The 26,287-nt window shown below is 41.7% G+C and overlaps 1 protein-coding gene across 1 annotated transcript in view; it reads right to left on the minus strand.

Annotated features, from left to right (window-relative positions):
- Positions 1 to 240: 240 nt before the first annotated feature.
- LOC133474478 (CD82 antigen-like) overlaps positions 241 to 26,287 on the minus strand; it is a 50,100-nt gene continuing 24,053 nt past the window's right edge. Inside the window, exons 2-9 of the mRNA XM_061766265.1 lie at positions 18,303 to 18,375; positions 16,540 to 16,612; positions 10,820 to 10,941; positions 10,515 to 10,589; positions 9,503 to 9,601; positions 8,618 to 8,791; positions 8,442 to 8,525; positions 241 to 1,440 (exon numbers count right to left, since the gene is read on the minus strand). Of these exons, the coding sequence (XP_061622249.1) occupies positions 1,363 to 1,440; positions 8,442 to 8,525; positions 8,618 to 8,791; positions 9,503 to 9,601; positions 10,515 to 10,589; positions 10,820 to 10,941; positions 16,540 to 16,612; positions 18,303 to 18,365 (768 nt within the window). The 5' untranslated portion in view covers positions 18,366 to 18,375 and the 3' untranslated portion in view covers positions 241 to 1,362. The remainder of the gene's footprint in view (positions 1,441 to 8,441; positions 8,526 to 8,617; positions 8,792 to 9,502; positions 9,602 to 10,514; positions 10,590 to 10,819; positions 10,942 to 16,539; positions 16,613 to 18,302; positions 18,376 to 26,287) is intronic.

Below are 26,287 nucleotides of genomic sequence, written 5' to 3' on the forward strand. Positions count from 1 at the left end.
TGAAAATTGGTGAATGCATTGTTTTTCCCAAAAGCAAAATAACTATAGTTTTGGACCATGTGATAAGTTATTGTTTGTCCGCCATATTGGCAGTTGAGATCAAGAAGGTTTTTTCTATCAAACACTCAATTAGCACCAGTCCAGAACAAAACAATGTGTCAACCTTCAACATGGCAGTGTGTGACATCTCGGGAAAACTATCTATTAGTTTATGTCGGACACATTACAAAGTACCGGCTATTTGACTTCATCCAAATGTAATGACTTTATTGGCAAAGGAAACAGAATAGAATGGATGTTGTGAGTTCAAACTTACATAGCCAGCTTCACTACCAGTCCATCTACATTGTTACAAAAAAGACATACCTTTAAGCAAACCATTACAGGGTTAATAAAGGGTTTTTCATACTCACTGTACAAAGTCAGATAGTTGATGACAAAAATTTATACAGAATAAAAACACCACATTCTCAAATGAAAGTTAAAATTGGATTGCAAAAAAACTACAGTATTGAAGAATTTCAAAATCAGTTTTCAAAAAAAATTTAAAAAAAAAGAACCAAATAATTTCTGCATACTTTCCTTGTGGCAAGATTAAAAGCACATTTTGTTTCCCAACATTTTACAGTAAACAATTCCGTGTATGACAATGTTCTTGCTCACCCAAGACAAATTGAGAGTGATATATTTGGAAAACAATTACAAATGTTGTTCTTTAGTGTCACATTACTCCTGTTATAGCAAATAAGTTTTTGAATAAAAGAATGAAAATACATTTTTGAAAGTACAATGAGTAACCAGCTTGCATTGATAAACACGGAAGTACTTTAGGGTCAAGTTCACACAAAGGAATAAATCAAATTATATACAAAGTAATAAAAATCATACACAATGCTGGTATATATTTAAAAAAATAAAAATAATAAAAATGACCAGAATTGGGGAATTTTACAGCTGTGTAAATCAGCTGCAGAATCTTCCAAAAGAAAACAAACGTGGAAAAACTAAAACAAACCTTAAGAAGGCAATAATGAACAGGATCAACCACTGACATTATTTTACCACATATTTCTGCAATGTCACCCCTCCTTCTTTGTCATTCCCTTTTTCCTCCAACTCCTCCAGGTTCCTCCAAACCAGTCAAAACATTTGCAACATTGCGCTCGGAACAAAACTTTTAAAGCAAAAACTTTTCTAAAGTGCTTCAAACAAGACTGGTCTGAGAAAAACACCTCAAAGGAAGTATTCAACTAAATGTAAAGCTAACACATCATTTTACATTTGGACCAAACATTTAACCTAGAATTGAGTGGAAAAATGCCTTATTAGCTTCTGTTCAAACCAAACTCAGTGTGGTGAACTTTAGTACTTTGGCACTTTGGTGTAGTCCTCCCTGTGAATGTTTTTGCACAAGCAGATGGCCAGAATCATCCCCAGCAGCTGTCAAAAACAAAACAAACAAAAAAAGCAATCATGTGAAGAAATCTGTTCGCTTTGATGACACATCTAGAACAGCAGCTCCCCCTCACTTGAAACTGCCATTAAGAACTTGGAGTTTTCTATTACACGAAGGAGCTTGAATCTGAATATGGCAATTCCGTCATGTAATGGCTGGTGCATTTATTTACTGTAGAGACGAGAAGGACTCTACCCTGTCCTCTGTAGATCTCAGCCACTTTCTTTTTTCCTCATTATATGGACAGGAATAAATCCACTCCAAAAGCTTTCTGTCTAACTCTTCATTTGTTTTCTTCTTTTCGCTACAACCACCTGCAAGGCACTCCTCTCGTCAGCACACATCAGATTGCTCCTTTTGTTGCATTTTTTAAAAAATGTGTTCAAGTGGATAACAAATGCTAAATGGCGTCTAATCAAGTATGTATTACAATGTGACCAGAAAGAGATGAAATGGAACAAAAATACATGTGAGGGGAAACTGTGCAAACACTTCAGTGAAATCTGAGGGGGGTGTATAAACCTGGCAACAAAGGAGATACACTATATCAGAGTCATTGAGTGGCGCAAAGGTGCTCCCAATGTGAGTTTGGGGGTTAGTGCCTTGCTCAAGGGCACCTCAACAGTTCTCAGGGAGGAGACTAAACTATCATTCCAACAACTACGAGGAGCAGTCAAACAGTAATGGGCCAAATTTAATTTTATCTATTAATAACGGATTTTTATTCAGAAATGTTTATAGTTTGTAGTTTAAATACTTGTTTGTAGTTTTATTTGAAAGAAAACGTTTTCTTTAAGCCTGTCCGATTCCTGTCAGCCATTTTGGAAATGACGTCATTGTTGGATGCCCGTCAGAAGCATAGAGCTGTGAGTGAATTTCTTACTTTGGAGGGGGAACCTCCCACTAAACAATGTCGACACAAGATGGTGATGTCATCGGTGGTAACTCGACAATCTTCTGTGATCAGTGCCTCGACCCTAGCACTATTCCCAGAATAAACTGCTGAAGATGGTCTGCCACTCCTTTGCTTGTCACAGATGTCACTCAAAGCAGGGTTTTGTTCTATTCCTTCTTGACTGTGACACCCACTTTTTGACTGTACTGCAGCTTCCCCATACATATGTCACAACCTTTTGACAATGTTTCCCCTTCCAAAGCAATCAATTCAATCACAGCTCTTTGCTTCTGACAGGCATCAAGCAGTGACCTCATTTCAAGGCTCTAAATTTTTATTTTTTTTTCCGTTGAGGAGAAGCTTTGCTAATCATTTCGTCATTTGAAGAGCAACTTTCGAATTTTGAGGAGCAATTTTATGCAGGTTTATCACAGAGGGACAAGAAGAAGGGTTTTTTTTATTAAACAATAAAAATATAACAATCTCGTGGGAATTGAATGTAGGGCTGCAGCTACCAAATATTTTAGTACTCAAGTATCCTCCGAAATCCTTCTGTTTGGGTACATAACCCTTTACCTGTTATTCCTCTCTGACCACGTCACGTTTTTCACCTACATGACTCAAAGTGTACCAACTTACAGATCAGATGGTAGTATATTAGCCATATGTCACAGTGACTACACTGAGCAAAACATTTAAGCCACCTGTATGCAAGTAGTGTCAGTGTTAGAAAATGTATTTTTCTATGCGAACTCGTGAAAAAAAAAAAAAAAAAAAGAAAAAGAAAAAGTTCAATTTACCGTTCCAAAAATGAAGTAGTGCAGTTCATAATTCAATATTTTGAACTAAATTCACCATTCACCACACAAAGTTCTTTTGTTTCCTCTCAATGTTGCTGACAGGCCATTACCCTCAAAATACTGGCTTTTCATTTCCCCCATGTTGCCACCCATTCAGTCCACACGAGTAGCAAGCTTCAGCTTTCACCCTATAATCTAAAAAACATGAAAAACTTTTTTTTTTTAGATGAGGCATTAAAACAAAAACAGGACTTTTGTCCTTAATGTCCAAATAAAAACGTAATACAGTATGACAGGAACGATGGTGAAAGGAATAACTTTGCATTCATTGCAGCTCTGGCTGACCATATCAAGTATTTGATCTATCTATTATTGTATTACTGAACAAAATAAATTCCATTTTATGACAGTGTGATTTTACAGTGTTTTGAATAAAGCATTCTGATAAATAATTTTCCAAGTAATCCATTTTTACAATTATGTACTGCATTACAAAAGAACATATTCACTCCCATTTACGCCTGAATGAACCTCGTGCACTCACCAACTGCGTCGTAAACATGAACGGCGGCAGCAGCCGCACTGAATCGGTTACCAAATACGGTGTTTATGATAAACGAAGATGCAGAGTATGATGGCTGAACACACTATACACGAGCCTTCATATGTGAGGGGATAAACGGTTTATTCCTTGACAAATATGAACGTATATAGTGTGTTCAGCTGGGGTTCAGCAGTTATACTTGGCGCCTTCAGCAGAGAGAAAGGTCCACGTTACAGCCGTACACATCACGGGTGCTTGCCTTGCATTTCACTATGAAATGCTACCACACTTTCGCTATTTTCTGTGTTTTGCGCTTGCATTTTTCTTATCAATTCAGCTTTGTCCTTCCCATGGCAGCAACCAAGCTTCGCTTCACTTCTGCCTTTTCGGTGACTGCATTGTCACGTCTGTGCGTCAGTCGAGCACAGTGATTTGCAGTTTTGCGTGCGCAAAATGCGAATTTTGACTCCCAAAGAGCGATGTGAGAGCGCTTAATTCGAGCCTTGCATTTCCAAAATGGCTGAGAGGAAGAGGACAGGCTTAAAATAAACATTAAAAAACATTCAGACAAGTATTTAAACTTCAAACCGTAAACCTCAAACCGTAAAAATTTCAGGGAAAAAAATAATAAATCCTAGCTAGCTAGTTGGAAGTAAACTATGACTATCCTGTCACAAGTTGCTCACTGCTTTACTATTTAAACACCGTATTACCACTGCTAAACCTGTCACCGGGAAAAAAAACAAAATTTTCGCGGTGATGTCACTTATTGTCATGTATCATAATTGCATGCGTGTGCGCACCCACACGCGTGTGTAAGCCTGAGTTTGTCCTATTTTTTTCCATTTCACCGGTTCATGTGGAAAGGTCTAGAAAACTTTGCGATGAAGCTAGTAAATGTAATTTCCCTCACGGGATAAAGAACAAAAAAGTCCATCACTGCTCTCAAGCTGACCTAGACAAACAAAACAGGAATGAAGTCTATGCCACTGATGACCCCAATAAAGCGTAGGATGCATTTTCATCAATTGTAACTACACTGCACGAGAAACACTGTCTATTAAAAAATGTCACCGGGACACGTCAGGGAATAAAGGATGCATACAAACAGAAAAATCTGATTCAAAAGATTGATAGAACTGATACAAACATTACTACTGCACAATAGTGACACACAAAAACTTTGGAAAGTATTAAACAACTTAATAAATAGAGGTTCTAAAACAATGAACCATACTGAATATTTAGTAAAAGATGATAATACTATTATAGATTAAAAATAAGGATTTAGCCACAATATTTAATAATTTTTTTTGTCGTAGTGGGTTATCAACTAGCATAAGGACTGTCTGAGCAAAAAGAAAAATAAATTGATAATCCTGTTGCTGTTTGTTTAAAAAGATGTTTAAAACAAGAATGATAAAGGAATATACAAATCAGTTATGGGGGGGGGGGGGGGGTGTTTAGGTGCATACATGTGCAATATTTATATGATTATGCATATATATGTGTTGTGTACGTAGTATATACACTATATTGCCAAAAGTATTCGCTCACCTGCCTTGACTCACAATTTTGGTGATTTCCTAAATACTAGCCTCTGAGCTCCAGTGAAAGGAACTCTGAATGCTACAACATACCAAGAGACTTTGGACATTTCCAACTTTGTGGGAACAGTTCGAAGATGGCCCCTTCCTGTTCCAACATGTCTGTGCATCAGTGCACAAATCGAGGTTAATAAAGACACAGATGAGAGAATTTGATGTGGACAAACTTGACTGAGCCACACAATCCTGATCTCAACCCTATAGAACACTTCTGGATGAATTAAAGCGTAGACTGAGAGCCAGGCCTTCTCGTCCAACATCAGTGTGTAACCTGATAAATATGCTCCTGGAAAAATTCCTAAAGCTTGTTGAAAGCCTTCCCACAAAAGCTTAAAGGTCTGAGGACAAAGATTTAAAACATTTTCTTGATAACTCTCGAACCCCTTTACAAACCACCACTGCCATTTCGAAGTGATTATACAGCAGATATACAGCAGTCAAAATCGATAAATATGATGCAGAATGTGCCTTCTGCTTTTTGCATCCCGCGCCTTCCGGTCTTCGTCTCTTTCCGGCCCTGTGGCGTCACACAAGCCAAACATCCTGTTTATTTGGCGTTGTGTGCTATTGTTCCATGCCGTCCTTGTATATTTGTTGTCATATGATTTAACGATGTCACAATGGTTTATTGTGTGGCATTTGGCTGTACAAATGGTTCAGCAGCGGCAAGAGTTTTTTGGGGGGGTTTTCCACGTGAAGAAGGAATGTGTGACCAGTGGATAGGGAAAGTCAATCGACAGGGGAACAAACATGGTCACCTATGGATGCCTAGCAAGCATTCCAAACTGTGCTGATCACTTTGAACCGGCGTGTTTTGAGTGCCCACTCTCTTTTTCTGTTGTACAGCTGCTACTTGGCTCCTCGTCGTCGTCACTGTCTGAACGGCTCAAACATGTATGCTTTGACGATGCCAAGTTCAGTTGGGTGCTCCTGTACATCAAAATCCTCCTCCTCCACATATTCCAACATGTTGCTCGCCATTGCGTATAGTGTGTAGCAGGCTTCCAGTAGCCCTTGCGGTGGATAGATTAACCACACCCTGGTGTCTTGAGCTTCGGGTATGTTCGGGGAGGACTCAATATGAGTCATAAAAACCTAATCTTTAGCTAAACTATGGTTGAAAACTTGCTGGAAGTTACGTGCATGTATTACATAACATATAAACAACGCAAATATGAATTTGAACTGACCCCACAACATCTTTGTTATCTGACCTTTAAGATGTTATAGCTGCAAAGGGTGAGCCGATGTCATATTAAGCCCTATTTATTAAGAAGGGGATGTCACTTCAAATCATATGTGAGTCAAGGGAGGTGAGCGAATACTTTTGGCAATATAGTGTATGTATAGGGTTTGGCATCGAGAATCGAGAACTGATTGGAACTGGGACTAACATTCCGGTCCTCCCAGAATCGTTCAAATTTTACAAATTCGGTTCTCAGATTCAATGCCTATAGCCTGCCGACCCCGAAGAAGAAAGTGGCGAAAACCAACGAATAAGAATCCACACGAAGACGTGTTTGTGCCAAATGGCAGCGGCGAACAAAAGTGTTAACTTTGTTAAACTGTATGACCAGTCACGTCAGTGCAACGTCAGTGCAAAGGAGGCTTTCACGATGTGTAGAAGTCTGACGCGTTCAAAGAATTATTCTGAAGTTAAGCACTTTATTTGAACACATAATACTTTTTTTATTTACTTGCTCTTACTTTTAAATTCACAGCCCTACTTTTATTTAGTAAGTGAGAAAACACACAGTTGTGCTCATGTTTGATTACTCAGGCAGAATTTGTAAGATGTGTACAATTCTTTTAAGAAAACATGAAGGACCAGGCGAAACATTAAATTTTATTTTAATGGAATTCAAATTAAACTGTGAAGCATTTCAGAAAAGCATTATCATTAAACAAAACATAACCATAAAGAAATAAATGATGGTTGTTGTTCAGTCATCAGTCGTATTTAAAACAACAACAACATTTCAACTAATTCTGCCTGGGTATGTAAACTTATGAGCACAATTGTACATATATGCAGTAATATGTACCCCTGTCATATTGGAATTAAAACGTACAACCTTTTCATAACCTCTAGAGGGCGGTGGCATAGTGGAATGAAAGTGTACAGCATTTCATAACCTCTAGATGGCGGCATACATTTATAAAATGTGAAAGTCTTTTTCTCCTATACCTATGTATAATGTGCACTATTGACTTTTGACAATTTTTTTGGGATAAAAAATGTGAATTATACACGAGAAATTACGGTACTTATTTTTAAGGCAGGCGGCACAGTGGCCGACTGGTTAGAGCGTCAGCCACACAGTTCTGAGGTGCGGGGTTCAATCCCCGGCCCCGCCTGTGTGGAGTTTGCATGTTCTCCCCGTGCCTGCGTGGGTTTTCTCCGGGCACTCCGGTTTCCTCCCACATCCCAAAAACATGCATTAATTGGAGACTCTAAATTGCCCGTAGGCATGTGTGTGCGAATGGTTGTTTGTTTCTATGTGCCCTGCAATTGGCTGGCAACCAGTTCAGGGTGTACCCCGCCTCCTGCCCGATGACAGCTGGGATTGGCTCCAGCACGCCCGCGACCCTAGTGAGGAGAAGCGGCTCAGAAAATGGATGGATGGATGGATTTTTAAGGCAAGATTTTTTTGTTTTATGTTTGAGAAGACTGAGAATTCAATGTTCAAATTAAGAAGAAAAAACAACATTATTTTCATTCAATAATTATTTGCGTTAAGTTCTACTTCAACACGCATGAGTGAGGGGGTACTCATGGTATGACAAAATTGTTCAGGGAGTACACAAGACAAAAAAGGTTGGGAACCACTGGAGTAAGCCACTGATACCCCAAATGTATGCTTTCAGAATGCTATGATATTGTTTGACACAAAAGAATAAATCCTTTTCTTAAAAGCTGTTCTTCATCAATCTACCACCACTGTTTCATAAAAACATTATAAGCAATATCGATGATACGAGGCAATTTTCTTTTTCTTGTATGTTTACGGATTAAAGAATAGTGTGGCACCCCTGAGCACTTGGGAGGTTTGGGGCTTTGCCTATGCAGGAGTCTAACTTTCAATGCTTCTGTCCCCGAGCCAAGCCCGTATGCACTGGAGAAGTGGGTCATGTGTACCTCAATAAAAGCGATTGCAATGCAGATTCCCAGGACAACCCCAATGTTGGTGAGGAGCCAGTTCTCCACGGTGAGAGCACAACCCTGAAGAGAACACCCCAAGATCATTTTACGATCAATCTCAACCACAGCTATTATGGTGAGAATACAGGTGAGAATACCAAAAAGTATGTTACCGTGTCGTATACAGGCCAGTCAGGTGTCAGAGCCTCGCAGAATCCACTCTCTGAGACATTTCCGGTCGCAAGGGAGATGTTGTGGCACGAGCAGGGAAACAGAAGCTGAGAGCTGTTGATGATCACCATGTTTCCATTCCAGTCGCCTTGACCATTCCAGCCGCAACATTCCATCTGCAGGGAGCAGGAAAGAAATCTGCATCAAAACACATTTCCAATATTCTCTTTGTGTGCCATGTGTTTAGTCTGTCATGTAGGTTATTTATTTAGCTGGCAGTATAAAATAAGATATTTCTTTTCTGCTGTTTTTGATTTTGGCACACGACTTTTTCCAATGAGTAGTTATGGCCTATGTGCTGCAGGGCCCTTTTTCCGAGCACAGAGCTGAGCTGTCACACGCCATGTCTCCAGGGGTCCAGCCAATGAAGGGTGATTTGCATTATTCATCTCTCCTTCCTGAGTCTTTTTGAATTTTTCACATCATTGCTGGAATTTATTTTCACACCACAACAGGTAATCTTGCAGGCAATTCTCGATCTGGTTAATGTAGCCATTTTCAAGATGCCTTGCACTACAATTCTGGGCTACTTCAAGTTCAGGTTATTAGACTACTAGAAAAGTCAACCTATAAGTTTTTTAATAAATGTGACACCAAAGCCCCCAAGAAACCTTGCAAAAAATCTCACTGGTTTGCTTTCACCTGGCACTATATGCAAAATGGCATGTAAGTGTCTTCAGTGTGACGATTAAACATAACAGCATGAGAAAACTATTTTACTACACTATATATAATTGTAAATGTATAGGGTTGAATGACAAAAAAACAAAACAAACTGGGGTTAAATCAGGTAAAATTTGAGGGGAATCTGGCTTACAATCACTTACGTTTCTCTGAATGAAGTCCCAAGCCTGCTCTGTGGTTGAGTTGTTGCCTGGATAATTGTCCAAGACCTTTGATACAATCTTAGACATCTCTTCATTTAACTGGGGGGTGGGGAAGACACAGGTTGGATTGTTATATATAGTCAAGGACAAGGACAATATGCTGCACATGGCGTAATGTGTCAAAATGTCTCTCTCTCGCTCTCTCACTTGGCTCTCTCAAATGATGGCATGGAAGCCATCTGTAGCTTGCTTATTCATGTCATCTTAGTATAACACATACACCTTTAGATTAAAAGAAAGTCTCAGACAGGATAGGACAATTTTAAAAATTACTTTTATATATTATTTTATATATAGTTAGAGTTATAGGAAATTTGAGTACTATTGTAAAATCTTATTTCCCTGATAATCCAGAGGAGAATTGAGACAATCAAGGTCTCAAACAATAATAGCTCAACAAGGAGGGACAGATTATTCCAATTTACAAACCAGGGCTAGGGTTTGCCTCAAAAGTCACTTAGGCAGAGTGAGCTGAAGCTTCCAAACAGAAGATATAATTCATTAAGCTTGTTCTGAGGAGTATGAATAACTTCTGCTTTCAGAATTGTTTGAATCCGAGCATAAACATACTAATACAAGAACAATGTCATGAACTAATAGCCACCATTTCCCATTCAAGCAGTGTGAGAGAGAGCTACAAAAATTAGCCCCAAAAAAGTTCCTGGAATTGACTGACAATTAGTATGTTGCATACAGAACTAAAAGTGAAAACTAAAACTAAAAATTTGCAGATGTAATTATGGAACATGCAAATGTAATTTGGAAATGCTTCTTCACATTACACCAGGGGGGGCTGCAAACCAATTTCAATGTATTTCAAATACAGTGTCAAGTTGTTGGACCACTAAGTTTAACTTCAAAAGATGTACTTTAGAGATGGGTTGGTTTTGCTTTCTATTAACAACATTGTTGTTTGTAGATGGGTGTGAACACCACATAATATGTTGCTTACCACACCCTTCTGGAAGTAGATGAGGGCGCCAGCTACAATCTCAGCAATGAGGATCAACAAGAGGCAGGTGAAGTACTGAATGGAAGGGAGGAATGAATGCAAAATAGTATTCAATATATTAAACCTATTTGAGGCAATCAAACTAATAACTCGGATTTTCAGTCACATTTCATTATGAACTTCAGGATCTTAAAGTTGAGCTTGAAATTCTTTAATTTTAACATCTCTGCATGTCTGTGTTTGCTGCTCAGACTTATCACCACAACAAAACACCCTAATTTATATGAATTCAACTCTCCACTCACTAGGCCAAGCAGACAGCGGATCTCATATATCGCTCCTAAGCAGCCGAGGAAGCCCATAAGCATGGAGAACGTGCCGACTCCAATCAAGATGTAGCACGCAGCCTTGACAGCTATGGAGTCATCTGCAAGGAAAGGACAAGCACACAGGTCAGAAGTTACAAACCAATACTAATTGAGTGTGAATCTGAAATCACTATAATTGCCTACACTGCAACCTTTACCACACATTCACTATATGTAATACAGTGTATGTCTGCAAACTTACAGTGGTATAAAACAGAGTGACAGATGTTGGCAGGAAGTTAACTGATTTTATTGATTTTTAGTGGAAATTATCAATCCTTCGTGGTTGTTGGTTTATATGTGCCCTACGATTGGCTGGAAACCAGGTCAGGGTGAACCCTCCCTCTCACCCAGAGTCAGCTGGGATAGGCTCCAGCTCGCCCGCGACCGTAGTGAGGATAAGCGGTATGGAAAATGGATGATCAGTCCTTTGGTTGTGTTACAAATAATCAAAACATGAGAAACACTCAGGTCGAAAATTGACATCTGTTCCAAGATTCACCTCAAAATCTAATAAGCCCTTCTTGGCCAAAGGTTATCAGAACATTGGAAGCACTAAAAATCTAACAAAAAAATTTGGTAACAATGCTGAAAACCACTACAAACTTATTAAGCAATGCAAAACCAACACAGTAACCCCCCTCCTACATCTGAAAAAAAATACAAATAAATATATATATATATATATATTAATAAATAAATAATAAATATATACATACATATACACATATACACACACACACACGTATATACACACGTACGCATATATACGTATCAGAATCAGAATCATCTTTATTTGCCAAGTATGTCCAAAACACACAAGGAATTTGTCTCCGGTAGTTGGAGCCGCTCTAGTATGTCAACAGAATTTACAGAACACTTTGGAGACAAGGACATTGACAAAAAAAAAAAAACAAAAAAAAAAAAGTCACTGAGCAGTAAAGGGTTGCTAGTTATCTGGTAATGCCGGTACATTTTTGTTTTTTTGACACACATACGTATATACACGTACGTATATATACACGTACGTATATATACACACATGCGTATATATACACACATGTACACATACGTGTATAGATACACATATACACATACGTGTATAGATACACATATACACATACGTGTATAGATACACATATACACATGCGTGTATAGATACACATATACACATGCGTGTATAGATACACATATACACATGCGTGTATAGATACACATATACACATGCGTGTATATATACACATATACACATGCGTGTATATATACACATATACACATACGTATATATATACACATATACACATACGTATATATATACACATACGTATATATACACTCTCGTCCACCGGGGTGAACCCCAACGTACAGGCACCAAGCTGGGGGGCAATAAGTATACAGACCTGCTCGGCGCCTCTCACCGTGGGCAACTCCAGAGTGGAAGAGAGTCCAACCCCTCTCGAGAGTACTGGTACCAGAGCCCAAGCTGTGCGTGGAGGCGAGTCAGACTATATCTAGTCGGAGCTTCTCGACCTCACACTCCAGCTCGGGCTCCTTCCCTGCCAGAGAGGTGACATTCCACGTCCCTAGAGCCAGCTTCTGTTCCCGGGGATCGGTTCGCCAAGGTCCCCGCCTTCGGCCACCGGCCAGCTCAAACTGCACCTGACCCCTATGGCCCCTCCCACAGGTGGTGAGCCCATGGGAAGGGGGACCCACGTTACCCTTTCGGGCTGTGCCCGGCCGGGCCCCATGGGTGCAGGCCCGGCCACCTGGTGCTCGCCTTCGAGCCCCACCAACAGGCCTGTCTCCAGTGGGGGGCCCCGGTGACCCGCGTCCGGGCAAGGGAAAACGAAGTCCATTGTTTGTTGTCATCATTAGGGGTCTTTGAGCCGTGCTTTATCTGATCCCTCACCTAGGACCTGTTTGTCATGGGTGACCCTGCCAGGGGCATAAAGCCCCAGACAACTTATCTCCTAGGATCATTGGGACACACAAACCCCTCCACCACGACAAGGTGACGGCTCAAGGAGGGGTATACGTATATACACGTATATACGCGCGCATCTATATACGCATATACGAATATACACGCATATACACATATATATATATATATATATTACATATATGTATACGTATATATACGCGCGTATATACACACACGCACATATATATACGCGCGTATATACACACACGCACATATATATACGCGCGTATATACACACACGCACATATATATACACGCGTATATACACACGCACATATATATACGCGCGTATATACACACACGCACATATACGCGCGTATATACACACACGCACATATACGCGCGTATATATAGACACACGCACATATATATACGCACGTATATATACACACGCACGCACATATACGCACGTATATATACACACGCACATATATATACGCACATATATATACGCACGCACATATATATACGCACGCACATATACACACGCACATATATATACACACGTATACGATCAAAACCCGAGCGGTGTTCTGTTATTGGACTTCTGTGCTCGTCACGGATTGTCCATAACGAACACCATGTTCAAGCATAAGGGTGTCCACACGTGCACTTGGCACCAAGACACCCTAGGTCGCAGTTCGATGATCGACTTTGTGGTCGTGTCATCGAACTTGCGGCCGCATGTCTTGGACACTCGGGTTAAGAGAGGGCGGAGCTGTCAACTGATCACCACCTGGTGGTGAGTTGGCTCCGATGGTGGGGGAAGATGCCGGTCCGACGTCGCAAGCCCAAACGTATTGTGAGGGTCTGCTGGGAACGTCTGGCGGAATCCCCTTTCAGAAGAAGTTTCAACTCCCACCTCCGACAGAACTTTGCTCATGTTCCAGGGGAGGTGGGGGACATCGAGTCCGAGTGGACCATGCTCCGCGCCTCCATTGTAGAGGCGGCCGACCGGAGCTGTGGCCGTAAGGTGCTCGGTGCCTGTCGTGGCGGGAGGAGACCCCGGGGACGACCCAGGACACGCTGGAGAGACTACGTCCTTCGGCTGGCCTGGGAACGCCTCGGGATCCCCCCGGAAGAGCTGGATGAAGTGGCTGGGGAGAGGGAAGTCTGGGCATCCCTACTAAAGCTACTGCCCCCGCGACCCGAAATCGTAGGAAATGGATATATACATATACATATATGCACACGCACGCACTCGTACACGCGCACGCATACACGTACACACACACACGCATACATACACACACACACACATACATACATATAACTCATTATTATTGGCTATTCGTATTGTTTGTCAAAACAAATGCAACCTATTAGCAGTCTATTGTCCGTGTCTCACACGTTTATCAAGGAACAGTTACTTTGAGATTCTGCATGCATGTTTATAATTTGATTATAGCCCAGACCTAATTAAGAAATACTGTCACGAAACCTCACAGCCGCTAAACAGTGAGACTGAGACGCCCACGGAGCACGCCACCTCGTTGGTTGCTCTTCTGAGCTTTAATCGAGAGAAGTGCACGTCGGTCGTGGTTTTTGCTTGTGTTATCACTGTTTTTGCTGTTTTGTTTCAGCAACAAAAGTCTTTTGCCCGAAAACCAAAAATGCACTTTTGGCCAAAGTTTTTAAGTGATAAAATTTGGGCCGCAATTCTATGTAGCAAGAGTACTTAATAATAAAAACATCAACAACAACGAAAACATACATTGGGATGAATTTAAAATATGAACAAAATCATAATTGTGTCAATAATTTTGACTGGACACACATACAATGACTTCTGATTAGCACCACTCTGATTTCATCACACACACAGACACACACACACACAGCAACAATGATTCCCACCCGCATCTACTGCAATCATCTGACTCTTCTTATGAAGTGTGCCAATGAGCATCTTTTTACACATCCCCATACAAAGTGAATCAGTGTACTGTACTTTAATGCTTTGTTGTGTGTGCTTTCTAACGTATGACTGCATCGATGACATCAGCCGAGAAATGGGCAGACTCACGCTCGCCGCCTCTCTGCAAGGCCTCACCAGACTGGTGACGAGTGCAGTGGTAAGTAAGGCAGAGAACACACTGGGCTGATGTGATGCATGTTGATGCTAGACAGAAGAGAAAGGGCCCAGTGTCTGAGGGGAGGACACCTGCAGGACCCTGACAAGAGACAAATGTCCTCATCTCCTCCAAGACAACAACACTCTCTCTCTCACAGTGCATAGTACACATTCTCAGTGTGTGTGCACATCATCATCTTCATTTGCTCTTTTTGTACAGTATATTTCGATATTCTACACACTCCATTAAATGCGCATTGATGTAAGGATTTCTAACAAATGAGATGCAACCAAGTTATGGTGAAGCATGTGGTAATGCCACCAACTTTCATTGTTCTTTTGTCATGAAGGGATTATACAGTAGCAACACGAGACCTGGGTCTGATTCTGATGTGGTTGAAAATATCTGGCACTTACCACAGCAAAAAGACACACACTGCAGCCAGATGGCACACACAAGTGCAATATAATCATAACATTAAATCACAAGGGTATCAGTACAAGTAGTGCTTTGTAGCCAATTTTAAAATGGGAAGTAAACCAGAGGAGCAATGCTTATTTTTCGAGAGACAGCCATCGAAGAATGGAAAGATTCTTTGTATTGGACAATGTTTTTGTATGCGTGTTAAATACAACTTGAAGAGAAAAAAAAAAACAAAAAAAAAAAAACAACTGAAAATCTGCTACACGTTTAATTCGGTAGTTCTGTATGATACTACAAGTCACAACAAAACTGTGCTCTGTGAAATGACTTCAGTGGTTTCATCAAGCTTTTTAGTGTCATTGGGTAAGAAAAAATGTCTGTACATGTAAAAAAAATAAAAATAAAAAAATAAAAAAACAAGAAAAGAAAAAAGCTAAAACCTTGAATTTTCCATTTGACTTAGAGATATTCAATGATACTGAGACATTCCAAGAGCCTGGAGCCAGACCTTGGCCTGTTTTCATCCTGTTAATCTGGGCTCCATTTCTATTGGCCTATATTCTTCCATTTCAGATGACTCACTGGAACAGTAAAAACCATACAATGGAAAAATATATAATTTTAGTTGTTCGATTATTTATTTGAGCTATTTTAAGCGTGAACCCTACACTTAGTTTGTCTTTGAGGTTTCCAGTAATGTTTCACTATTAAATTAAATAATCAAAATACTGAATTTGGATACTGACCATGAACTGCTTGCAGACATAAATTCATTTTCGCTCTGCATTACATCACATTGAGAGGGAGTGTTGTTTAGAGAGAAGCAGTTTAAGAAATGAGCATAGGGAGGAATAAAAACTCCAAATTACATAGATTCATTTATAAAAAAAAAATAATTCTATTGGCTTGCCACAAGAAGTCATGCTTTTTTTTTTTTTTTTTTTTTTTTTTGCATGATTTGTGTTCAGTTTGATTAAATTTTAAACTTTCTCTTCAGGAAGCTAAACACACACACACACACACACACACGCACACACAACAAATCAACTTTATGAATCAACTTCAGAATATGGTAATTAACATTGTATTTTAAATGAAGCAGCACTCAATGAGTCATTCAGTTTCACTATGACTTGGGCCTGTTTCCCTGAATATATTTTGAATTTGGGACTTACTGAGAACAACGATGAAGCTCTGATTGTCCAGGAGGAGCCACAATCCAAAGCCCATGATGACAGCCCCAAGAAGCTGAAAGAGGAAAATAGGATTAGTCATAATGAGTGTTGAACACGTGTTGTAACTGGGGACGGAACCCATCATTAGATTGTTCAAGTCTGTTGCAATATCGGTTAAAATGTAGTGGCTATTGTTCTATTGAAGGAAATATGAAATAATGGGAAACAAATGACACAGAAATAAGAAAACATTTCAATCTATTCCAGGGTGAACTGCTGTAACCAAATTTTTTATTTTTTTTTTGCTGACTTTTGGCGAGAGGCGGGGTACTCCCTGAACCGGTCACCAGTCAGTCGCAAAGCACATACAGTATAAACAGACAACATTAATACCCACATTTACCCCTTTGGAAAATTTAGAGTCTTCAATTAATCTAAAATGCATCTTTTGGGGGATGTGGGAGGAAGCCTGGGTAATCAGAGAAATCACAGGCAAGCATCGGGAGAACATGCAAACTCCACACAGCAGGGCTTGAAGCGAGATTCCAACCTGGCACTTCTCAACTGTGTAGCAGATATGCTACATGGAAGATATTCCTTTTTCATCAGTGTTCAAGGTCAAGTCATGGTAATCAATGGGTGCCACACTAGTTACGGTTTTCCACAGAGGGCCGTTATGACTGTGAAACCATATTAATGTATAAGTGCCTCATCATGTTATTACAAATACAGACGCACCCGCTTTAGGTGAAAATCCCCAAAATAGAAATCATATGAAAAATATTTTTGTATAGTTTACCCCTTCCACATAAACCCATTTTAACTTCTTAACACTTTATAAACACATTTCAACTTATTTAAATACACAAACATTTTTGAGCTTAAACTGTACTGTATGCTACTGTTCTTCCATTAAAACACACACAAAAAAAAGTTGAAAAGCGCATTGGCAATGTTCCCACACAGAATTAGTACATTATGATTATAGTGTTATAGTAGGTTGGTTTACTGTAAAACAATCATGGATTTCCGCAGTACAGCAAGGACTTGTGCGACAGACACAGATATACACTTTGCACACAAAAATCTGCACTATAGTGGGGGGCACGAACGATGGAAGGACAATTGAAATCAGAAGGACAACTGATTTTATAAAGAGTGTTTAATAAAATTCTGCGAGCAATATTTCATTGTTATTAAAATAAGTCAACTTACTATTTTGGGACAGATTTTTGCAAGAAACAAAGTGATTTGCTTTAGCGGGCCACATAAAATTATGTACAGGGCCAGATCTGGGCCCGCCCCCCACCCACCCTGAGTTTGACACTTGTGCCCGAGGCGCATGTAACTGTGTAGGTGGTCAGACTCGCTGTCGCAGAACAAATATCACGTATATGATATGCTATTTGCTGCTATGCCTTGTTAAACTCAGGGAGAAGAAAGACATTGGGCTAAAAATGTGTACAAATTGTTTTTTAAAAACCTATTTTAAAAGTCTGCATATATTTTGGTGCTTTTTAGTTTGCAGTTTAATGAGTAGACAGTAAAGAAAGAATATTAGGAAAGCATACGTATTTTACATGTTTTTTTTTCGGATTACGGCAAATGACATTCTTAGAAAGTATTTGGTAGTTTGTATAATAATACTTAGCAGTTCAATCAGAGCTCAGATTGCTTCATTGATATGGTGATCACTGTTGACATTTTTGTGCCCACTGTGTCTATAGCAATGAATCTTGTGAAATTTGAAAAATAATACTCACAAAGAAAATGAGGTTGAAGAGGAACAGGAAGTATTTGGTCGCCGTCACGCAGCCTTTCCCCATGATGCTTTATCTGGAAAGATGAGAGAGCATAAGTGTAAAAATGTGGACCAACATTGTTTTAGTGATAAAGAGTGCAGAGCAGTGTGGAAAGCTCCCGCAATGATGACAAATACAAGCACATTCTTCATATCACGTTATCTGTACTAGTCGCGAGTTCTTAGGTGTTCAGAGAGAGGAAAGCAGGTTAGCATATACTGTAAATACGGAAAAATTTATGCACTTGAATCAAAATGGTATTCAGTCAGTTTTATTCAGGTCAAAGTAGCTGACAACCAAATCGTGTTCGCAATACTGTACAGTATCGGCAACTTTCATTTTTTAATTTAAAGCAAAATATTATGGTTGTTGCACTTTCAGTAGACATGCAGGATGATAAATTATACCAATTGGGTTTTCGGGTCAATCTGTGTTTTGAGGGAATTTTGACACAGTCATCTAAATGCAGTACATTTGCCACCTCTTTACATCCTGTACTGTTACTGTATTTATGAAATGCAAAACCTTTTTCGCAACAATGAGCTAAATTACAGTGGAGGTCAGCAAAAATGAAAATCCCCTCCAACTGTCATGTTAATCCGCTTCTAATGGGGGTCCAACAGGCTTGGCTGATCAGGAATGGGTGGCTCAAATCTGTAGGATTAAATTTGCAAAACCAGTTTGAACTCAATCTCTGATCACGGAAGGAGGCCTGTCCACATTGCATATGACCAGTTTACAACATAACTTTGAAAGTAATCGTTTCCTCAACAATCTCACAAGATTCATCAATCAGATGTTTTTTTCCCCCCCATTACTACAACAAATGAGATGAGTAGAAACATTATCTACAAAATGGAGTTGTTACGCACACAGTAAGTAGCTCAATAAACTCCAGTAGCTACAAAAGGGAGTACCGTATTTTCACGACCATAAGGCTCACTTAAAAGTCTTAAATTTTCTCCAAAATGGACGAGGTGCCTTATAATGCAGCGCGCCTTGTGTGCACAGAGTTCCAACATCAATAAATGTGTGATGAGCGCTCCGCTCGGTTTTTTAATTTTCCATCCATCCATCCATTCTCTACCGCTTATCCGGGTCGGGTCGCGGGGGCAGTAGCTTCAGCAGGGACGCCCAGACTACCCTCTCCCCAGCCACTTCATCCAGCTCTTCCGGGGGGATCCCGAGGCGTTCCCAGGCCACCCGAAGGATGTAGTCTCTCCAGCGCGTCCTGGATCGTCCCCGGGGTCTCCTCCCGGTGGGACATGCCCGGAACACCTCACCAGGGAGGCGTCCGGGAGGCATCCGAATCAGATGCCCCAGCCACCTCATCTGGCTCCTCTCAATGCGGAGGAGTAGCGGCTCTACTCTGAGATCCTCCCGGATGACCGAGCTTCTCACCCTATCTCTAAGGGAGAGCCCGGACACCCTGCGGAGGAAACTCATTTCGGCCGCTTGTATTCGGGATCTTGTTCTTTCGGTCACGACCCACAGCTCATGACCATAGGTGAGGGTAGGAACGAAGATCGACCGGTAAATTGAGAGCTTCGCCTTTCGGCTTAGCTCTTTCTTTACCACAACGGACCGATACAAAGTCCGCATCACTGCAGACGCTGCACCGATCCGCCTGTCGATCTCCCATTCCATTCTTCCCTCACTCGTGAACAAGACCCCAAGATACTTGAATTCCTCCACTTGGGGCAGGATCTCATCCCCGACCTGGAGATGGCATGCCACCCTTTCCCGACTGAGGACCATGGTCTCAGATTTGGAGGTGCTGATTCTCATCCCAGCCGCTTCACACTCGGCTGCGAACTGCTCCAATGAGAGTTGGAGGTCACGGCTTGATGAAGCCAACAGAACCACATCATCTGCAAAAAGCAGAGATGCAATACTGAGGCCACCAAACCGGACCCCCTCTACGCCTCGGCTGCGCCTAGAAATTCTGTCCATAAAAGTTATGAACAGAATCGGCGACAAAGGGCAGCCTTGGCGGAGTCCAACCCTCACCGGGAACGAGTCCGACTTACTGCCGGATATGCGGACCAAACTCTGACTCCGGTCGTACAGGGACCGAACAGCCCGTATCAGGGGGTTCGGTACCCCATACTCCCGAAGCACTCTCCACAGGACTTCCCGAGGGACACGGTCGAACGCCTTCTCCAAGTCCACAAAACACATGTAGACTGGTTGGGCGAACTCCCATGCACCCTCGAGGACCCTGCCGAGGGTGTAGAGCTGGTCCACTGTTCCACGGCCAGGACGAAAACCACACTGCTCCTCCTGAATCTGAGATTCGACTTCCCGACGGACCCTCCTCTCCAGCACCCCTGAATAGACCTTACCAGGGAGGCTGAGCAGTGTGATCCCCCTGTAGTTGGAACACACCCTCCGGTCCCCCTTCTTAAAAAGGGGGACCACCACCCCAGTCTGCCAATCCAGAGGCACTGTCCCCGATGTCCACGCGATGTTGCAGAGGCGTGTCAACCAGGACAGCCCCACAACATCCAGAGCCTTTAGGAACTCCGGGCGAATCTCATCCACCCCATGGTGTTCGTTATGGACAATCCGTGACGAGCACAGAAGTCCAATAACAGAACACCGCTTGGGTTCTGATCGGGGGGGCCGTTCCTCCCAATCGCGCCCTTCCAGGTCTCACTGTCATTGCCCACGTGAGCATTGAAGTCCCCCAACAGAACAATGGAGTCCCCAGCGGGAGCGCTCTCCAGCACCCCCTCCAAGGACTCCAAAAAGGGTGGGTACTCTGAACTGCTGTTTGGTGCATAGGCACAAACAACAGTCAGGACCCGTCCCCCCACCCGAAGGCGGAGGGAGGCTACCCTCTCGTCCACCGGGGTGAACCCCAACGTACAGGCGCCGAGCCGGGGGGCAATAAGTATACCCACAGCTGCTCGGCGCCTCTCACCATGGGCAACTCCAGAGTGGAAGAGAGTCCAACCCCTCTCGAGAGGACTGGTACCAGAGCCCCAGGTGTGTGTGGAGGCGAGTCCGACTATATCGAGTCGGAACTTCTCGACCTCACACACCAGCTCGGGCTCCTTCCCTGCCAGAGAGGTGACATTCCACGTCCCTAGAGCCAGCTTCTGTAGCCGGGGATCGGATCGCCAAGGTCCCCGCCTTCGGCCACCGCCCAGCTCACACTGCACCCGACCCCTATGGCCCCTCCCACAGGTGGTGAGCCCATGGGAAGGGGGACCCACGTTACCCTTTCGGGCTGTGCCCGGCCGGACCCCATGGGTGCAGGCCCGGCCACCAGGCGCTCGCCTTCGAGCCCCACCACCAGGCCTGGCTCCAGCGGGGGGCCCCGGTGGCCCGCGTCCGGGCAAGGGAAAACGAAGTCCATTGTTTGTCGTCATCATTAGGGGTCTTTGAGCCGTGCTTTGTCTGGTCCCTCACCTAGGACCTGTTTGTCATGGGTGACCCTGCCAGGGGCATAAAGCCCCAGACAACTTAGCTCCTAGGATCACTGGGACACACAAACCCCTCCACCACGACAAGGTGACGGCTCAAGGAGGGTTTTTTTTTTTTTATTTTATTTTATTTATTTATTTTTAGCATTTCCTGCCGACACGCTGCTTACGCAGAGGAAAAGCGGACGTGGCTGAAGACATGGGAAAGGAGGCTAAAGCCACGCCCTCAGTAGGGATATAGCGACTGGGTTTTTATTGTATTTAAATTTTTTATTTATTTATTTATTTATTTTTTTTACCGCTTTACTGACTGGGAGCATTTCCGGGGTGTGCATTGTGCAAAACAACATCAATTTGGCTAAGGACCCCCAAGCAGCCGCGAGAGAATTCAAGATCAACGAATCCATGGTTCGCAAGTGGAGGAAGCAGGAAAACGAGCTTCACCAAGTCAAGAAGACGAAGCTGAGTTTCCGCGGGAAAAAAAGAAAAACAAAACGCAGAAACAAGGCGAGGTGGCCCGAGTTGGAAGACCAACTCGAGCAATGGATTAATGAGCAAAGAATAACTCGTTCTTGCCATCATTCCGGGAGGCTTGACGAACCGCTGGACATCGGTGTAAACAGGGCGTTCAAAGTGAAGTTGCGAGCGGCGTGGAAGCGATGGATGACAGATGGCGAACACAGCTTTACTAAGACGAGGAGGCAGCGCCGGGCGAGTTACGTCACAATTTGTGAATGGATTCTGGATACTGGGCTAACGTGTCTGCTTGCACTGTTGTTCGAGCTTTCGCACGGCAACGACACTGACTTGAACTTGCGTGTTTGATTGAGAACTGTTCATTTCGGATACAGAAGATGAGGACTTTGATGGATTTGTGGATGAGGATTGATAAAAAAAAAATAATGTGAGTAAGTTGTTAAATACTTCAATAAAGTACAACCAAACTCAGTTTTGCTCCTGCTGCCTTTTTAAAAACATTGATTTAGCGTGCATGCATGCTACCGTATGTTTTAAGCTAGCGTATGTTTTACCATGCCTGTGCCCAATAATACGGTGCGCCTTATGTATGTGTTGAATACAGAAACAGACGCCATTAACTGAGACTGCACCTTTTAATACGGTGCGCCCTATGGTCGTGAAAATATGGTACACCTTATGTAATAGAAATCAATCAAAATGTGAGTATATACAGTATATGTTATAAGGACAACATGTAATAAAGGAATAGAATTTGACTGGATGCTTGATAATGAATTTTTGGTGATGCCATGTGTGATTTGCTTTGAGGTTTTGTGATTTTTCTACTCTAAGCATTCATACAATGAATTGTGATGTGAAATCCAGTACGTCCTACCTGGCAAGATCAAAATATATATATAATATATACAAAATATAATAAAGATCATGTGAAACATCCCCTTGATATCGCAAAATCCTTAACAAGGGCTGCTGTTGCTAAATTAAAACATTCTTGTTAAAAAAATTTAGGAAAATTGATTGTTAGATGTAGTAAACTGTAATTAAGGAGGGCAGACTAACATAGAATTAGGGCTGGGCGATATGGCCTAAAATCGTATACTGGTATCGTTTTGATACATGATGCTGTTGGAAAATGTTCAAATTTAAGTCAAAACAACATGTAATATGCAACGACAACAGAACTATTAGAAGAGTTTTGTTGTCATTTTAAGAAAATAGCAAGGGCTAAGACTGGGCTAAGACAGAGTTCCCTTTCCTATTTGAAAGCTATGCAGCTACACATCAAATTTACAAATGTAAATTCAAAATGGAATACAGTAGAAATATTTAATCTCTGTATTGTACTCTTTCCCAATACAATAACAGTGACTGAGTGCAATTAAAGGCCTAAGGCAAAATATTGCATAAATAACAAAAAACAAAATAACAAAAAGACAATTGTCCAATATTTTGATAAAGTTGCCTACTGATGTAGATTATATTAATCCTCAGCAAATGATAAATGAAAACAACTTTTAAGTCTTTTCAACAACAATAACAGACTGAGTGCCAGCTTTGGTTTTCCTCCTGAAAATAAATAAATAAAGAAAAGAGACCGTGAAGAACAGAGGAGCAAAAGCAGATACACACACTCACTCAACACACAAACATCGGTCTTGGAGAATCGAATTCAGAATTTTAAACGTGGCACTAACTAATGCCAATATACAGTAAATGGGATAGTCTCATCATATACCACATCAGAAAATATATTGATATTCAATATAATTTGATCTACCATTATACCAATATTGTTAAAGGACTACAAGTATAGTTTTTATAAATATTGCTTAAGATTTCCAACAGAAAAGTATAGATTAGCTCTCTGGCAGCAAAACATGAACATCCTCAGTTGGTTTTCCAAAACAAGTCGTCACCATCACAAGTGCCCCCCCTCAATACTCGGCAATAAATCTATGAAAATCTGGGTGAAATATGGAGGCCCATATTCAATTATCCTGCGGCAGTGAAGTCCTACAATGTGAGGGTCATGCACATGACCCATATTCTCATCAGTGAAAATGGGTTACTGTTATGGTGCCGCTGTGCTACTTTACTGACTGGTGGTTGTGAATGTGATTCCATAGAAATTCCATAGAATGTGAATATTATCAGATAGGATGAATGCATCCTAAAACCAAGTTTGGATAACAAGGAGATGATTGAGTCATTCTCTCAAAGGAAACTTGAAATGCATGGAACAAGAATGCAATGTATCCCATCGAGTACAACAAAACTTTCAGGTTGTTACAACAAACGTCAGCTCAGGTGAAACCATTAAGTGCCCTTTGAATGGAATCAAACATAAATCTGGGGGGGCGGTCTGGGCAGTTCAGTGGGTTTGGCGGACTGCCCTAGGTCCCTTGGCGTGGGTGGTGTCCTCTCGGACAGGTCCCTCCAGGGCCGGCGCCCTGACTCACGGTTCCCTATCGAATAAGTGAGGACGAGCCCACCCATCCTCACTGTGCCCGCTCAACAACTCTGATTCATTAGCATGTCTCCAAAGACACGCCAATGGGATTTTGTTGCTTATTGTAGGGCCACTCTTGATTTACCATACACAGCCCCCATTGTTAACTTCCTGGACTGTTCTCTCATTTGCACTCAAATTGTTTGCAAGAGTTTTGGCACTGCATCGCCACTCCTGCAACATACCAGGAGCACTGGCAGGCCCACTACCTTTTTGCAACTCATAGCATTCCTTAGACACAGGGTGTAGGACAGCCTTCGGAGGCGGTATTAATTATGTACTGAAACCATCTGTTTCCTTTTTAGTTTTCAGTATATTTGTGACATCAACTTTTCTGTGATTTTATTTTTTTTATAAAGAAATGCAAATGCATTTTCATCTCCTGTGACTCTGCAGCGGTCGCATATTTCCAAGTGATTGTATAACCAAAAACAATGCTAAAATGTGTTGCTTTAAGAGATACGAATGACTCGCACTTAAAAGTACACCAATCGGCCTCAACATTACTGAGAGCTATTTTGGAAATGTTCATAGCCTCATTTAGCTTTATGAATTAGTCAAAGGGGCGGCACGGTGGTCGACTGGTTAGAGCGTCAGCCTCACAGTTCTGAGGTGCGGGGTTCAATCCCCGTCCCCGCCTCTGTGGAGTTTGCATGTTCTCCCCGTGCCTGCGTGGGTTTTCTCCGGGCACTCCGGTTTCCTCCCACATCCCAAAAACATGCATTAATTGGAGACTCTAAATTGCCCGTAGGCATGACTGTGAGTGCAAATGGTTGTTTGTTTCTATGTGCCCTGCGATTGGCTGGCAACCAGTTCAGGGTGTACCCCGCCTCCTGCCCGATGACAGCTGGGATAGGCTCCAGCACGCCCGCGACCCTAGTGAGGAGAAGCGGCTCAGAAAATGGATGGATAGAATTAGTCAAAGGGGTCAAAAAGACATAGCTTTTAGCATTATGCAGTGCAGATTTAGACGACTAATTTAAAGTAAATGTCAGTTGTTATGTTCATGTTCCGTTCATGAGTATTTCAAGAACCAGCAGTCATAAACAAGAAATTGTTCTCGAGAGTAGCTATTTGTAATTACCTCTGAAAAATAAAATGTTTGAATTCAATAAGGCACCAAGACCATTAGAACTGGGCTTAAAAAGTAGTACTCCGATTGAAATGTTTTATTTTTACAGTTACACTAGCTTTCGTCAACGCAGTATCAAAATGTTCAAGTGTGTCGAGAAGTGAAATTTTATAGCATATTTTTTGTTGTCTTGCTTGTTCTATCAGGACTTAGTGAAACCTAGTGGATTTAGTGGAGTTCTGCATTGAAGTCAGTGAAGCTATATTATTTTGAGAACATATTTCAACCCGTTACTTTGAGCGCTACATTTCTGTTTACAGTTACTGCTTTAGGCTGCAACATTGACACACAAACCAGTCGTGCAAGTTGGACCAAATTAGACTGGATTTTAGATTGTTGTTGTTTCATTATGTTTTTACACCATGGAAACAGTGACTCACACTTGAAGTGACAA

The sequence above is a fragment of the Phyllopteryx taeniolatus genome, chromosome 2 (assembly GCF_024500385.1).
Source record: "Phyllopteryx taeniolatus isolate TA_2022b chromosome 2, UOR_Ptae_1.2, whole genome shotgun sequence".
Taxonomy (NCBI): domain Eukaryota; kingdom Metazoa; phylum Chordata; class Actinopteri; order Syngnathiformes; family Syngnathidae; genus Phyllopteryx; species Phyllopteryx taeniolatus.